This window comes from Platalea leucorodia (genome assembly GCF_965183815.1).
Source record: "Platalea leucorodia genome assembly, chromosome: W".
Classification (NCBI taxonomy): domain Eukaryota; kingdom Metazoa; phylum Chordata; class Aves; order Pelecaniformes; family Threskiornithidae; genus Platalea; species Platalea leucorodia.
Genome location: NC_138859.1, coordinates 45,271,092 through 45,287,998, shown reverse-complemented (window position 1 = coordinate 45,287,998; position 16,907 = coordinate 45,271,092). Strand labels below are relative to the sequence as shown.

At 40.0% G+C, this 16,907-nt stretch overlaps 1 protein-coding gene across 1 annotated transcript in view; it reads left to right on the top strand.

Moving 5' to 3' along the window:
* Positions 1 to 16,907, top strand: part of LOC309601813 (methyl-CpG-binding domain protein 2) — a 41,303-nt gene that overhangs the window by 14,733 nt on the left and 9,663 nt on the right. Inside the window, exons 3-5 of the mRNA XM_082334962.1 lie at positions 5,152 to 5,289; positions 15,649 to 15,739; positions 16,242 to 16,419. Coding sequence (XP_082191088.1) covers positions 5,152 to 5,289; positions 15,649 to 15,739; positions 16,242 to 16,419 — 407 coding nt within the window. The remainder of the gene's footprint in view (positions 1 to 5,151; positions 5,290 to 15,648; positions 15,740 to 16,241; positions 16,420 to 16,907) is intronic.

Below are 16,907 nucleotides of genomic sequence, written 5' to 3'. Positions count from 1 at the left end.
AACTGTTGAGATTCTCATCGTTAGCGGACTAGAACTCAACGTCAAGCCCGACATACTAATGCCACCTGGCTTAAAATGGAACTGAGGATAGTATATGCTAATGAATGCTCTTCATTTTGTGATGTTAACGTACAACGGCGTCAATGACACGGAAGTATTCTTCTAGCAAAATACTTATCTCCAGTCTTAGCATTGCGCGTTCTCACTGACCTTTCAGTATTGGCAATAAAGGCATATATGTGGTAGGTTTATTTACCGTAGAGCTGCAGGAGGAGTTTTGCTTCAACCTATACTAATCTTGCCGTTGTTTTCTGTGTAACCATTTTTATATTTCACTTGCAAATTGAGTTACTTGATTTATTTGAAGTGCTTTTGAAGAGACAATGAAATGAGGAATACAATTGAATATGAATCCAGTAGATACAGCATACTGCTGTGCTTATCAAAATATGCTTATCAATTCTTTCTGTTGAAAAGCAACGTAATAGAGACTACTGGTTAAACGGGCTGGCTGGTTATAAGTGACTTCTTAGGTTAAAGGATTTGAAAGGCCTGGAAATACATTGTTTTTAAAATGTATTTTTAAATTTTAATTTTTAAAATGTCTGGGGCACATTGATGCTTCTGGAAGTACGTGTCTTTGGAAAGGCTGCGGACTGAAATCCTTTTGGAAACTGTTGTTTAGGAGTATAAAATACTCCTAATATATACTATATAATACTCCTAATGAGTGAAAATGAGCAGGGAACATTGATGTTTCTGCTAGCTGATACAGAGCAGGAAGAGATTTGGTTTTGTGATAGTAGTCAAGCAATGTAAAAGCCCACAGTACGTCTGTGTTTTTGAAGGCTGAAGTTCTGTAGGTGTGCTTAAAACTGAATATCGTGAGCTTAATCGCCATCTGAAATGAAGTCATCTGTGTCTGACCATTTGAAATATGTAGATAGCGTCTTCCATCCGGGAAGCTCAGAAGAGCTTTCTGTTCTTCAGGAGAGGTGTTGGTTGTAGGGATCTTTGTTACTTATTTCTATTAGGATGTCCTGGAAGCTTTTTCCTTTGTCACGAGTAAATCTTACGTATGGCTGGCTTACGATTTGTGGTGAAAAAGAGTTTCTCTGACTATCAGTCGCTTCCTGTTCACGTGTGATCATTATTTTCCCTGTCCGTCTGAAGATCTGCAGGTGCTGGAGATGGGTGAGCTTAGCAAGTTTCTGTAGTAAAGAGTTTATTTCTGTTGTTCAAAACTCAGTGCCGCAAAGGAGAGACTTTATTTAGGATGAGAGCAGAAAGCCTAGATGTGACTATGATTAGAAAGGAAATAAAGTAGGAAAGTAGTAAGATTATAATTACAGTACTTAGGAATTGATCTGTTCTTAGTTTAAACAGTTTATCCTAATGCCCACCTTCTAGTATGTAGCCTTGATATAAAGTATATGGGACATCTAGCCCTTGAGCCTGTATTTCCTGCATAGTTTGTAATTCATCAGGGTTTCGCTTTCGTTCTGGGGGCCATATCATTAACGGAGCTGAATTTTCTTCATTTCTCACGCTGCCTGAAGAAATCTCCCTTTTTATTTTTTGAAGTTTAAGGGATTTATTTTTTAACTTCTCTTTAAGTCACGTTACCGGCCAAAAGGAACCTGTAAATAATTTTCATGAACTCGAAACAAAGACCTTTCTTCTAGAAAAGTTTGCCAAACCAGATTTATCCCCCATATGGCAGATGGCTCTGTAATATTATTGGGTTTGTCAGTTTTAATAGCTATTTTACCGCTAATACTGATGCCAGTGCACAGAACGCCCTGAGGGCATGGCCTTCAAAGCTTCAAATACTACTTTGAACTTGATGTCACAAGATCAGGGAACGAGAAGCTTGTAGGATAGGCAAGGTCTATCAAGGTTCTGGTGTGAATTAAGTTACGTGGTGTGAGGAAAATTCATTGTCAAAATACTTTGTGCAAATTTAAGTAGATGCGATTACTGTCTAGCTCTGGTTGGTGATTCTGTGCTCATCAGAGATGCTTTAATTATATATGAAAATATATATAGGAAAAAGTCTAACATTAGACTTACTATTGTCATCAGCAGTGGGGAAAAAAAAAAGAGAGCCCGTAACCAGTGTCCACCATGCCAAGCCCGTGCTGAAAGCAATGACCAAAGTAGCTGGAAGTATTTTTCTAGTGGGCTGGGACTACCTGGGTGAAACTTTTAGAATTTAAAATTAGGAGAAGACTGATGTCTAGATTTATTTATAAGCTTAGATTCTCACTTTTGCTTTGTATGAAAAGGTCTTAATGACTTCTGTGCTGACTGAATGGTCATTTCTCTGGTTGGTTCAAACTGTGAAGTGTAATCAAGCAGAAGTACCCGTGCCCTGTTGCCGTTTGCTCTGGCCATGGAAACCCTGGTCCCAGTTAGACGAGAATCAGCAGCATGTTAGGGATGGAGCTGAAGATGCGCTGCTCTTCCCATTTGAAAGCAGTAATATTGCAAGACGTGGAGACGGGTTAGTTTCTGGCTGTAAGTTTATAAACCAGAAATGATAGGTGCCTGAATTTCTGAGGAAAACTTCCATTGGAATTTGGGGGTTTAGCCTTGTAATACTTTAATGAGTTAACTGCTCCCTGGAGATGATGAAGAAAGGGGACCTGTAAAATAACAAGGTGTATTTAAAGGAGTGGTAGGGATAGAGACCGGTGATCAGAATCGCTTCCATTGAAACGAACACATTTCTGGAACTCTTTCAGAATTCACCTGTATGTTCTAGCGTATTTCTTCTGTTGGTCTGGAAAACTGGTTTGGTTCTTATGAGAGGGTGAGCAAATCAATATTAAGCAAGGATCCCCCAAATGCTACAGTGCTAAATAAATGAGTGTATGAATTGAGTCAGACTGTTGAATAGCTAAGAAAATGCATACTGCTCTTGATAAATCACCTTCTTTGCCATCTGCATGAAAAATTGAGGCCTGAAATTTTAAAACTATCCCCTCATTTAGATTATGTTGAGATGCCTGGATAAATATGAAGCGTCATTCTGTTGCTCCTTCCTGTCAGTTACATTCCTTGGAATTACATGGAGGAATTCCTCATTTTTTCTGCCAGGAAGGATCTAACAGTGCCGTGTCATCCTGGAGAGGCTACAGAAGGAGGCTCCCCTTGCTTCTCCCCGCACCCAACAGATGAATCAAATAGTTGGATAGGAGCAGCCAATACAATAACCGTTGTAGTGTGTAAGGATGTACTTTGGGATTAAGTGGCTTGCCCGTAGAATGGTCTTCATAATGAAAATTACTTTCTGTGGAGTGCAGAGATGATATTCTCTTTATTGCTAGTTTCTAGGTTATGCAGTGTACACGTATAGGAAGAATGACTTCACGCTCCCTTTCCCATCAGCCATCCACCTTGCCCTAACAGAGGTATGCTAAAATACAGGGCATTCTGGCGATGGAGGAACTACCCTGTCAGATTGCTCCAGCAAAGCTCTAAAACAGGGATACGTACTTTTAAAATAAGAATTTAATCTGAGACAGATGCAGCAAAGAGAAGGCTTATTGCTTAATAAGCCTAACCCGCTCGCCATATTTTTAATTTCATTTTTATACAGATTATTACAGAATATCCGTAGTCAGTATTTTAACTTTCATCACCTGGAATTCCAGAATGTTCAGCTTAGGAACGAACGGTTTTTAAACAAGCACGTGCTCTCTGGTTCCTAACAGAGCCTCTTTTACGAAGTCGTGTCGTCCAGACTCTGTCATCTAAATACGGAGGATTGGCAGATTGAGATTTCATTCCCATTTCTAAGCCCAAGAGATTGCTTTTTGTCACAGAATTTGGAGTCTAAGTAAATCCTAATGAAAAACTCTTTTAACATGATCCTTGGATGGAGTCTGATGTTGATGCTCATTGTGTAACTTCTGAGCTACGATGTCACAGCTAATTATAAAACTTCTGAGATCTGAAATATTACATAGTAACTTATTTTTCTTCCTTTTAAATGAGTAGAAGTAAACTTGCAAAAAGCAAAAGCCTAATCATTTTTCTTTATTGGAAACCAGATATGGCTATTAATGTGTTAAAGTGCTTAGCACTGGCCTGCAAAATAGGGAACATGCTTTTTGATACACGTTCGTTGGGAAAATATGTATCATGGGATATTTATTTTCAGTGTCTGTCTTGTGTGGATATAATCACATGTCTTCTCAGTCGCACCCTTGTATCCCTGGGGGGGAAAAAAAAGGGAGGATTATTTCAGTTGTTAAGAAAGTATGTCTTCAGGACTTGGAGGAAATGGGATTACAAACAAAAAGCTGTAAGGTGCCGTTCTGTTGGCACAGCACTTCAAACTGGCAGTCTGCTTTTGGATAGAGAGACGGATTTAGAAAAGCTGGAATGGTGTGCAGCTGATGCTACATCTTTTTCTTTCTTTATCAATCTTGGGGGTTGTGGGAGAATTCCATTCCCCCACCCCAAATACTTGTGGGGTTGTTGCTACGGAGAGGGGTTCGGGCACTCCAAGGGCCTAGGGGTTTGATGTGTGACGAGATATTATTGGTGAAGTTGTATCTGATGCCTGGGAATCGTCAGTTCACAAACCTGATAAAAACTAGCTTTGCCAAAAGGCTTTGTTAAAGTTGATACAGCTTTAATTTCATTCCAGCATAAATGACGGCGCTTCATTAAGAATCGTTTGATATAGGAATTGCTTAGGAAATTTGTGACCAAAGTTATGTAGGAAGTTGTTGTTCTTTAAGACCTGGAACTCTAGAATAAACTGTTGGCTACAACCATATTTTCATGAAGCTTTGGAGGTTTCCTTTTGACATCTGATGGTGAAGCTCTCTTTTTTCAGAATGCAAGTCACTTGCACAATTAACTTACGTACTTTAACGAAAGAAAAGAAGGACTTTCAAGGAGTTTGAGTCTTCCCAAGGAGGTGAAAATGTGTGGCACCAGTTCAGTGGTACATTTTTTTTTTTCTTTAAAATGGATGACTGCAAAGGTTACTTAAGTACAGCATTTAAGGGAAATCTTTACTCCAAAAAAAGACTCCTTCTTTTGCACATCAGTAGAAGAGGATGAATCCAATGTTAATTTGTGTAATTTTTCTGTATAATTTTTGTTAATCCACTTTTTTTCTTTTTCTAACAGGGAAAACCAGACTTAAATACAACTTTACCAATCAGACAAACTGCATCAATTTTCAAACAACCAGTCACCAAAGTTACCAATCATCCTAGTAACAAAGTAAGATCTGATCCCCAGCGAGTGACGGAGCAGCCCCGACAGGTAAGAATTAGCCCGTTTCCATTGTTACTGCTCAAAAAGTTGAAACAAGCTGAAAATGTGCTTGTTTTCAGCCGTGCTTCAATTACTGATGAGAATTCCTATCTTGACGGTGTGTAATACGTACAATTTTTAAAAAAATACAGAAATAAGTTCATATGGAGATTAATTTTTCTTAATCCAAAACTTCATTCATATTTGATTACCATATTCCTCTTGAAATTCAGATATATGCTGTAACTGTCACAATTCGACATCAAATATAAAAAACAAGTGGTACAGCTTCTTAATAGAAGTTTCTAAAATACACAGTTATCATCAAGAAGTAATATCTCTCTTCTGTATAAAAGAACTTTGTGGAAAATCAAGAAAAAGTTGTATTTTAAATCCCTCTTTTTCACTTTAATACTACTTTAAATACAAAACACAGTAACAAACTCATCTTACACAAGTTCTCCTTCAGCTGCTTTTCTTTATATCGACGACAGATCGCCTGTTCACACAATGCTTTTTTGGTTTTGTTTTTTATGGGGAGGAGGGAGCTGAGAAGAAATGGAAATCTAGTTAATGAATGAATGACCGGCTAGGTAACGTAATGTATAGTGGATTGAGGTATTGTTTTTAAGTCTGACTTGTATTTTTTGAGTCATAGCATTACTACCATCAAATTGAAACACCATATTCTATCTCAGGAGTGCAGCAATGAGAAGAAAAAGCAGAGGCACCTTCCAATTTTTGTACACTCATATGTCACTAACTTTTAACAACATTTCCTTTGAAACTCAAGCTGTCTCTAATATTGCACTTTCAAACATCTTGAATGCTGTTCTCGTAAGAAATAACATAAGGAATTTAGACTGTGCATCCTCTAAATTCAGGTGAGAAAGAAAAAGAAGAAATATCGAGCCGTATTGGATCATCTTGTTGAGATGTCTTTTAGCAAGATTTGAAGGCCTCAGCTAACCTCACTGTTGGTCCCATGAAGTTCAACAGGGGCCATGTAAGTGTATCGCATTCAGATCTAAAAGATGCATAATTGCATGTGTCTATTGATTCTCTTCACGTTCTTTGGGTTTTCCTTTTGAACTACTACACCTTGTGCGTCAGGAATTTCCTTTTGGTCATGTCTGTTGAACCAGTAATAATCACCAAAGCGTATGAAAGTTATGGCACCTTTGTGGCAAGAGCAACGGATGTCTGGCGATTCATATCTTGATGGATTCCAAACCCTTTCATGCTTGCCTATTTCCACCCTCTTTTCTTTCTTCCAGAATCTTTTCTTCAAATACATAGTGACTGAAATCTTCAGGAGTGCATCCCTTGTCTTTTGAGAATGACTATCCAGTAAAGATTTGCAGATTAGGCTCTTTTCAAACCCCCCCAAGTGAAATCTTTGCCTCCTTAAGATAGGTTCCAAGGGATTAAGCTATAGCAAGATCTTCAAGAAATCGTTGTCTGCTGATCACTGTGTCAGCGTTCTTTTCCAGTCAGATTCCTTTCTCCTTGCTTGCAACAGTGCATCTTTGGAAGAGGACACTTAAAGACTGTTCTTATTCTGTATTGACATACTTCATTTGGAAGAAATGGTAGCTCTGTTTGCATTGAATGTGGAATAGGTAATCTTTATATCTTATATTTTATAATCTTATATATTATAATCTTATATCTAGATATATATAATCTTAAAATAGCAAAGCCAATCTTGGTGTGCCTTACTCTTGCTTTTCTCCAAGCTAGAATGCTGCCTCGAGCTGTTTTCTGGTTTGTCATGCTTCTGAGTAGTGATGACTGACATAGGTGGGAGACTTGGGGAAGGGAGAGAATAGATTGTTACAGTTGTTTTTATATAAAAATTTCAGTGCGTTTTCAGTAAAATTTTCATTAAAAAATCTGGAACAAAGCAATTTAATGTAGGTCGTGTGCTGTCAGTTATTGGAGAATCTTAAGCAAATTGACAGCTTTCATAAACAATTCCCAGTGATCTGGTTTCTTCACATACAGATTTCCATCATGCAATTATCAATATTTCTTTGATATTAGTAACGAAATATATGGAGGTACTCCAGTCGTTGATCATGTGTGCACCCTTCATGTATGCATCCATAGATGCACACGCATGCACATCTTGTTTCAACACAGCATGCAGCTCATTCCGATGTTGTACTCGCTAGCTGGAGCGTAAATATTAATAGATACGATCTTTGCTTGGTTTTCAAAAAGCAACGGTTCTTTTCTTGATGTGATCTGTTGAAATAGAGACGCCAGGGTGAGGACTGAAGTTGTTGGAAAACTTTATTCTTAATAAAACCTGCACCACGTGGAGCACCTGGAGTTGTGGGACAAATGCAGCCTTGCAAATGTATTTGAATTCTCTTCCCCTCCGGATAAAGCCTATATTTTCCTTACATAAATAATCCCTACGTGTGTCACTGTCTTCTCCTTCTCGCATACTCAGGTGTGCAAGCTCTCCTGTACGTAGACTGTACATATATCAGTGTTGGATATTCAAGTGAATGCTGAAGCACTGACTATGTTGCCTATTTCTATATAAAGCTTATTCAGTTACCGCTTCCAGCGGCATTCCTCCCTGTTTCTTCAATCCTTGGCCCAAATCCCTTCAGGGAATCTCGCTTCTGTCGTTCTAGATACCCATCTCGGAAAGCTTTATCCGCTTATATCTATTGTATCTCCCTTTTCAAAAGACTGTCTAACCAGAATTCCCTGAGAAGTCTCTTTGGCCTGCCTCCTTATGTGGAGATCAAAATAAATGAGTACTGTAGTTCCTTTGGCAGTCAGTAGGGTTTTTTCATGACCTGAGAGTGAGAAGACATGCTTATTGGTGTTGGCAGGGAAAATATTTGGCAGCAGCTCTTCTTTAAGCAGTAAACCCTGTGGTAGTTCTTGGAAAGATAAACTAATAACAGCTTGCCTATGATCTTTGTATAGGTAAATCTGTCGATTAGAGCAGCAGATCTCTGTGGCAACTGCTGGTTCCGTGTATTCGGCACGCTAGTTCGCTGCACGCAAGAAGTGTCACAAGGTTGTCTATGCCTTTTTCAAGCAACAGCTCTGCAAGACGGCATCTTAAAGCTTTCAAAGCCATTCTCAAAGGTTTTATAGATTACTGATTATCAGAGTGGAGAACTTTATTCAAGAAAAAATACAAATGTTCTGGAGAATCCTAGAAGTAGGTAGCGTCAGAACTTGAGCTGTGTGTGTATGCACGCGGGCTCTAAAGGGTCTTCTGGTGCTCACTAGACTTCTCTCCTCTTAGCTATCAGTCGTCTTCCTCTGTGTGGCTTTTGTTCAAATACCAGCACCAGTCAATCCACGGAGATTTCTCAAATTCTTCATACCTAATCAAATGATAGGAGCATCTGTAAGTTCCTAAATAGCAAACCTAATAGCCTCAATTGCAGTTTTCTTCAGAGAGCTTTAACGTCTCTTTTTCAAGTATCAACCTGCTCAAAATGTTTTGACTTTCCATAAGCTTACTTAAGATAGATTTTCTTACTGTTTCTGTGGCTTTGGGTTTTTTTCCCTCACAGAGTCCACTGATAAACGACTGTAAGAAAAGGAATCCTGAAAGATTGCTAGTGGGCCCTGCAAGGAAAGAAAAAAAACCCAAAACCCATCGTTTTAGCCTCCTCTCCGCTGTTAGCCGTAGTAAGTTTCGATATGATACATTCTTGATGAATTTAAGGGTAGTGGTTTGGACTTTAAAAAGTCAGATTAGCATTGCCAAAATTGAAACTGGAATTAATGATGAATCAAAAGCTCATGCAATGATATCTGTCACCTTCCTCTTAGGTGGTGCTGAGTACTGTCTTAAAATCACATTGTTTTCTCCCCGTTTAGCCAAAAGGCCACTAGATGTAGCAGTGCTTGAGGGCACATTAATGCTCCACTGGATTTGAGTATTCCTCAATGAGAAGAGTGAATGTGAAGCAGAGGAAGTCCTGTAACTATCTGAAACCATTATAGGCAGTAAATCTTTCGTGTAGTCACTTAAACTTGAGTTACTTGCCTGTCAAGTGTTCTGTACCTAACTGGATCAAATGGAATGGTGCTGCAAATGGAACTTCTTTCTTATGGATCGCTGCCCTTTGTACCTACACTGACGTGCTGCCTCCAAAAGGTCCAGGTCTGTGTCCTATGTAGGGCGCTTATCCTCTTCTTTGCGTGTTAGAGCTTCTTGGTTCCGCGCTTACTGAGCTTTTTCAGGGTAAACACGAAACTTGCTCGTTTACTTCTGCGCCCCAAATGTCGGGTACCTGAGGTATTGCTTTGAGAGAGCTTTGACTCCTGAGGACCCGCTGATCGCCAGTTAATTCTGTTGTATACTGTTGATTGTGGTGGTAGGGATATTTGAAACCCTACTGGTAAAACTGATGTTTAGGTAAGCGATAAACATAACGCTGAATTTGCAAAGCATTGACCTCAGCATCTTCCTGATACGTTTGGCTAAAAACATTCCACAGACGTCCCTCATCCTTCTCTTCAAAGCTCATTTTGAGAAAATCAGGTAGTCGGTATTATGTGATCTCATTCCTCTAGTCCTATGGCAGACAACCACCTTTAAAAACCACCTTAGGACAAATCGGGGGGTATTTACTTTTTAAGAACACCTTAGGATAAACCTGAGATATTTACTTAGAACATCATCTATCTGTAGGCCAGAAGTACTCTTTAAATTGATTTCAAAGTCTCTTATATACTTACTATCATATATATTTGCAGTGGATTGTATTGTAATGGATTATTGAATAGGATTATATATGACAAATTAAATCTGACCATAGTCATTTTTTGGCGTAAGATGTATGCAGTCTAAAAAGCCTAATTTATGAGAAAAATTGCAGGATGTCATTTTATGTATGTCTTCTTGTGAACAGTTCTTAACAAGAAAGACGTCTTTAGCTCTTAGCACTCCGTATTTCGTCAAATAGATGTGATTTTATTTCCTGTGGATCAACTTAAAGGATTGGAATCTACAATTAGATAGGGTTGGAAAACTTAAGCTTCCTGGTTAATATATATTAGAATTATCAAAAAGAGGGATGGAGGGAACCCCATGAGATTGTTAAGTTTTATCTCCCTCTCCCAGGCAACTAAAGGAACACTGAAATTTCGATTGGCAGTTATGGATGGAGCAGAGCTGAGCAACTCGGCAACTGGATATAAAAAGAGGAAAGAAGTTTTCCAGTTTTCTGGAGAAATTCTCATTCCGTTTGAATTCTTCCATGGAGACTTTGAAAAGACCTCTCTTTAATCATATTTCCTCATTTAACTGCCTGCAGTGTCAATCACTTGAGCAGTTTCCCAAATGGTAACTGGCATTCTGCTCTCACTTAGCCTTTAAAACACATTTTAAAACATAAGAAAATTGCAGGCTCTCCGTGTCTGCAGTACACTGTAGACATGTTGACTGTATTTTGTGTAGACGTGACTAACTTTTAATCAGCTCGATTACCAGGTTATAATGCATCCGCAAGCAGCGTGGAAATAAATGTGGTTCCAGAGAGCCGGGAAGATGCCAAGGCAGCTACCTGGAGTTGTGACTGTGCTGTTAAACTTGCTGTGTCCATCATATTTGTGAATTAGATGGTAGCTTTTTCTGCTGCAAGTTAAGAGCAGATATCTCTGGCTCTCTAAATAGAAGAAACGACCTCAGTAAACAAATCTCTGAACTCGCCAGCACCAGAATCGCTTTCTTCTGTGTGTCCAGTCAAGTACATCATTCTGGTGACATCTACAGTATGTTCAATACTCTGTAAAGAGCAAACGGCAGAGGAAATTTGAGGTTCTTGATTGATTTATGTATAAATCAGTCACCCTCCAAGAACGTTTGAATGTTAAGACCATATGTGCTTTTCTTTTAAAAATAATAGAATTGGAATGGATTCCTTTCCAGCAAAAATTTCCCGTAGGCTTCCATTGCTTGAGCAACTGCAAATAAGACTTTTATTTGTCTAAGGAAAAGGAGCAGCTCATAATATGTTTGTATTTGGTGGTTCTTGCAACGGAGAGGCTAATCTATCCTTTCTTTGTTGTCTGAATGAGAAATAATAGTTGCTTAGGAGATTGTGTTTTTACAGAGATTACGGGTTAGATTATAGTTCACCATTAGTCACAAATAGCTTTTCTTGGACAAGAAACAATTATGGAGGAAGCAATATTTTATAATTCTCCAAACAAAGACCTTCAGAAGCACAGCTGTGGTACGGCTCTGCCATTACGGAGTTTCAGAACAAGAAGGAAGTGAAAATTCTGCTCCACCCTGGGGACCTTGGCACTGCATTCCTGTGCTGCCTCCTCTGTCACAGGAAAAAAACAGCGCTGCCCTGAGGATAGTAAGTTTGAGGGATAAGGGATACGTTTCTTGCTCGGTCGGGGATTATTGCGGAAGAGGTCACTTTTGGCATAATGCATATTGATTAATTTCCCGGGAAATGGAGCACTTGGCTGCTGGGTCTTTCTCAATCCAGAGCACTCAGACGTCGGTAAATGAAGGACCTGGGGTTTAGGCTCTTTTCAGTGTGTGTTCCCTAACCACTGCTTCAAGCAAAACTGAAATAGAGCCATTTTTCATCCTCCAACAGGATGAATACCCATAACTGGCTGATGAATCCTCAGAATGGTTATTCATTTTGCATTAGTAATGAAATACCACATCCTAACAATGATGAATCTTGAAATCCGGTTCTTCTCTCATTCCTTCCTATCCTGGTGCCATCAGGATTCTCATTTCTGAATAACAGGGTCTCATGTTTGCTAATGCTTCTTTCCTGGGGGCACGGATCTTGCTTTTCTGGCTGTACTGGTGCGTTCTCAGCAGGAGGAAAGAAGGTTGGACCGTGTCGGCCTGCCCTGTGCTTCAGGGATTACGGTACTCTCCAGGGTACTCCAGCTGAGAAAAGCCCGGCGTCTGGATAGCTCGCTCCCATTTACAAGGAAACTTCTGACTGTGAGATGATGTAAGGTTATTCTGCAGACGGTGGCCTCGCCTCCTGGCAGTCATTTATTGAATTTGAGTGGCTCTATCTGCCGACGCTTGCACGGCGTGAGGGGCTGTTGCCTGGTTTATGAAGTCCAGATGGCTTTGGGCAGGAGACAAATGCCAAGGGGGCAGGCTGCCTGGGCCGTGATCTACGGATGCTGATGCCTGACTGTTAAACTGGATGGGATTTTTAGGAATTGCTCCTAATTTAGGTGCCTATTTCTCTGCTTAGTGGGGCACAAAGCCTGTGAACCTGAGCTTTATTTTCTCTTTTTCTCTCCCCTGTCTCACTAATGATGAGAGAGTTGCAAGTTAAATACTGTAAGCTATTTTTAGGGCTGTGACCTCAGAGGCAGATATTCTGTGCATCGAGACTTGCATGATCCTTTTCAGTTACTTGAATGCGTCCTTCTGTTGCTGTGGAATGGTTGCATCTTCATCATGTAAGTGGAGTGCCGGAAAAGCTTTTTCTGAATTTGTATTAACAGCTTCCTTCCCTCTCTCTCTGTCCCTTAATAGCTCTTCCTGGTGCAGCTGAGCGGGGAATACTTGTCCGGGTCTGGTCCGGCTCACAATCTTCAGTAAGATCCAGGAAAAGATGCAGGGGTTCAGAGGGGACTTGTGAGAACCCATAAAGGATTGGGGAACAAGCTTCATAATGAAGCTCTAGGAATGTGATTCATTTCTGAGCAAAAAATCAGTAAGAGTGACTCGTGCAGACTCAGTGGAGATCTGGGGAGATGAAAATTTGGAGCACAATCATCGTCGTTTGCAAATAATTATATATAACGGTGCTGGAAGCCGGTGCTGGAAGCTTTGTGCTAGGAATATGCTTTGCTTCGGCCTTCTTTTAACAGGTGTGTCGAAGTGCCAAGTGCTTTTTTCTACTTGACATTGATCTCAAAGTCATCTGAGGTGTTGATAGCTGTATAGACTTTTCCCTGCATTCACAAGCCGTGCTTAAAGAGCTGAGCGAGTGCTGGTGTTGGAAGCTCCACCCAATCAATACTGCACTACGCTTCCCAAATCCTCTAAGCTTTCATACGTGTTAGCTGTCCTTCTTCAAGCACCTCTCTCCCACCCAGGCATTTGCATTCCTATACACCGTCTGTCACCCAACCGTTCCCCTGATTCCTCGTTCCCTCGCTGGTGTGTACCGGGGCAATTTGAGTAGGGAGCCGAAGAATCAAAACCCGGTCATATTTGATTGTATTTGGTGATGTATTTGCTGCTGTAGAGCAATTAATTTTATCCTGACTAAACAGAGGCTCTTTTTACGTTTGCCTGTAGCGTATAAAACCATAGCTTGGATTTGGAGTTGGTGGGCCTTTCGTTTATCTCTACAAGTCAATGAAATGGAGAGGGACAGGAGAACGAAAGGTGAATTCTTTTAACAGTGGAAAACAGGAATAAGCTTTACAGAGACTTTATCAAGATGGGAAGCTAACCCAGTGATGAAATGCTGAATTGATAGGATTTTACTTCGGCTTCATTTACCTGAATCCTAATATTCCTTTCAGAGTTTGGCTAGTGCGTTGCTGGTTTTGCCCTTGTAACGAAGGATTTCTTTAGCGTTCTAGACAGCTTTAAGGCACTGCCACTTCATCCACGGAGCTGTAAGGACTGCTGCAAGACAGCGAGAGTGCTTTCTTGGCACGGGGGCTTAGCAATAGCAGTAAACAGCAGGAGTGAATGACTGGAGGTACTAAATATTTAATATTTAACAAGAGAAAGAGGTGCCTTGGTACTCGACTAACATTGTAGTTCAAACCTGGGTTGCAATGTTGAAAATTAGTCCTAGTTAAGAGCGAGGAGTCAGTTTACAGCAAGCATTTGAAGTTTAAATGGCTCTAGTAAAACGAGACGCAGGTGGCAACAGGTATTTTCAAAAAGCTGTCAAATCACGGAGGTGTCAACAAGATGTGAAATGTAGTCAGGGTTTGCAGAAAAGTGGAAGAGCTTACTTAGGTGATCCTGTGTGGGTTTGCTAAGCCACTTAGATCTAAACTCAGTTACAAATGTGTCCTGTTGTCCAGAGAAGAGTGCTTAAATAAGTAGATCTCTATAAAATGATCTAGTAATCTCTCAGGCAACACAAGTATCATTCAACCTACTGATTTATAAAGCTGTACAGACATGTTGGGGAGAATATTGCATTTTTCTTCGCACAACTGCATGTTTTATTTTCAGTCAGTACTGAAATACTGACTGAATTCATACTCTTAATGCTAAGGGGAATGTTCTTTGTTGCTTTTTTCTTTGCCTTTACTGTAACTGAAAAAAAATGTTTTTTTTCGGAGTGAGAATCCCTGATGTACAGTGCTTCGGTTCTGATGTCGTGTGATGAGCAATATAGGTTCCGCAGAAGATGAAAGAGGATGCTCTGGTTGTTTCACTTCCAGTTTTAGGGTAGAATGTGACATTCGAAAGCCCTGTCTTAACCTGAGCCTTTTGGCTACCCAGCTGCAACAAAGAATTTCCTAGGAATGAGAATAACTGCTTGTCTAGTTTTTTGTCTCAGATTTTGCAGTCAAGAAAAGAAATAGATGATTTTTTTTCTCTCCCCCATGTCCTGCAGAAAAATCAAACTATTTCTGAATGCCCTTTCCACAGGAAATTGCATAGCTACGTTCTTGCTTACCTCCTTATTAAGATTATTTGTTAAATGTAGCTTCCCCGTGGAATGGAAGTCAGCTTTTTAACGGGCTTTCATCGCTATCTTGCTAAATAGAAAAGGCCCATTTGAAAGAATAGGTGTGGCTAATCTCCAGCCCAGAACTTCAGGATGAATCTTCAGACCAGTGAGATAGGAGTGAGTAGGGAAATCCGTATCGTTAAGCAAAAGTCTCTGGGGTCAAGAAATTGGTTTCTGTCAGAAATGGAAACATGTTCCCAGCTAATAAACAAAGCAAGAGAAAGTAAAATGAATGTGAATTTAGTTCATGTGTCTTCCGAAAAGTGGAAAGTTGATTCTATTTCCAGGTAAGTCAAGAGATGACACGGCGTCGGAAAGGGCCGGGTCATCAAGCCGGCATAGGTCTGAAGTGGCGTAGCTGCTGCTTAGCACTCGCGTTGGTGCAGCTGTACTGCTCCGACGTGCAGAGCTGTCTCCGGTGTCTCAACACACGCTGCATAATCCCATACAAGCATGTTCCCGATGACGGAAACTCCATCAGCAGCGAGGATATTACCTTTCTGGTAGCTTACCTGACTGTTAGGTTGATTGTCTTGTAAGCTGCTAGGCACTGTCTGTCTTTTATTGTTCTGATGCTGTTTTGACCATGAATGCTGTTCATTTCCATGAGCTGATTTAGGGCTTTTTTTATTATTTCTAATGAGCGATCTTGTTTTCTCTTTTTCAGCTTTTCTGGGAGAAGAGGCTACAAGGCCTCAGCGCATCGGATGTCAGTGAACAAATCATAAAATCCATGGAGCTACCTAAAGGTCTTCAAGGTATTGTGTTCAGTTACTGCAGTTGCTTCAGATCCACAAAGTTGTTTGTGCTTAAAAAGGACAGAGTTTTTCATGCTCTTAACAAGCTTTCAGTTTACAGTCAGGTTAAGTAAACTTCAAATTGTAAATGTTCTTGCTCACAAAATACCTCCGTCTCCAAAACTGTGTTTATTTTTAGTTCATTTATGTAGTTTAATATAAACCACACTTCAGAACTGCACTCGCTTATTGGTGAAAGTTGATCTAAAATATGTTCAAGTCGTAGTTCAAAATTAATAACTTTGTTCCACTGCCTGGGAGATTTTCTTGGGAATTTGAGTGTTGTAAAAATCTCCAGTGTTTATTTTTGAGGATTAATTTAATACCTCGTAGTGTGAAAGCAAAGACTGTGCTGGTGTGGATTAATCATGAGCGTGCATAACCTTACAAACTGAGAAGAGCTCTGCCACTGGAAGTTACGTGTGAAATGCACATGGTAACTATTCGTTTATCTTTGTTTTAGGAGTTGGCCCAGGTAACAATGACGATACCCTGCTATCAGCTGTTGCTAGTGCTTTGCACACCAGTTCTGCGCCTATCACGGGGCAGCTCTCTGCAGCTGTTGAGAAGAACCCAGCCGTCTGGCTTAATACATCTCAACCCCTCTGCAAAGCTTTCATCGTCACAGACGATGACATTAGGTAAGTTTCATAAAGTCTTCAGCAAAACAAAAAGCAAGTGCAATTAAAGTAGATTCCTTCCTGGCTCAGTGCAGTCCTGGAGGTAAGGGAAGAGAAGGGAGCGTTTCTCTTTTTGATTAGTTCCGTAACTTGAAAAAATGAAAACCTGGGTTTTTTCTTCGTGGTCAAAATAGTAATGTAAAATATTCACTAAGGTATGAGTCATAATCCACATTTTCATTCCCAAGAGAGTGCCCTAAACAGTACGCTCTAGTCATGGTCAGTATTGGCTTTCTTCCTAACGATTTCTGGTTTTGTCAAGTTAATTTGTTGATCTCAATCAAAAAGTAAGTAATTTCAACAACGGAGAATAAGAATATTCCCCTATAGTATATAGCTTTGCAGCTAATACACTCTCTTAAAGTGGGAGATTGGGATATGATATGAAGAGCACAGATAGATCTGTTCACGTATGGGCAAAGATTTTTTTTTTTAATAGCTGCACTGTT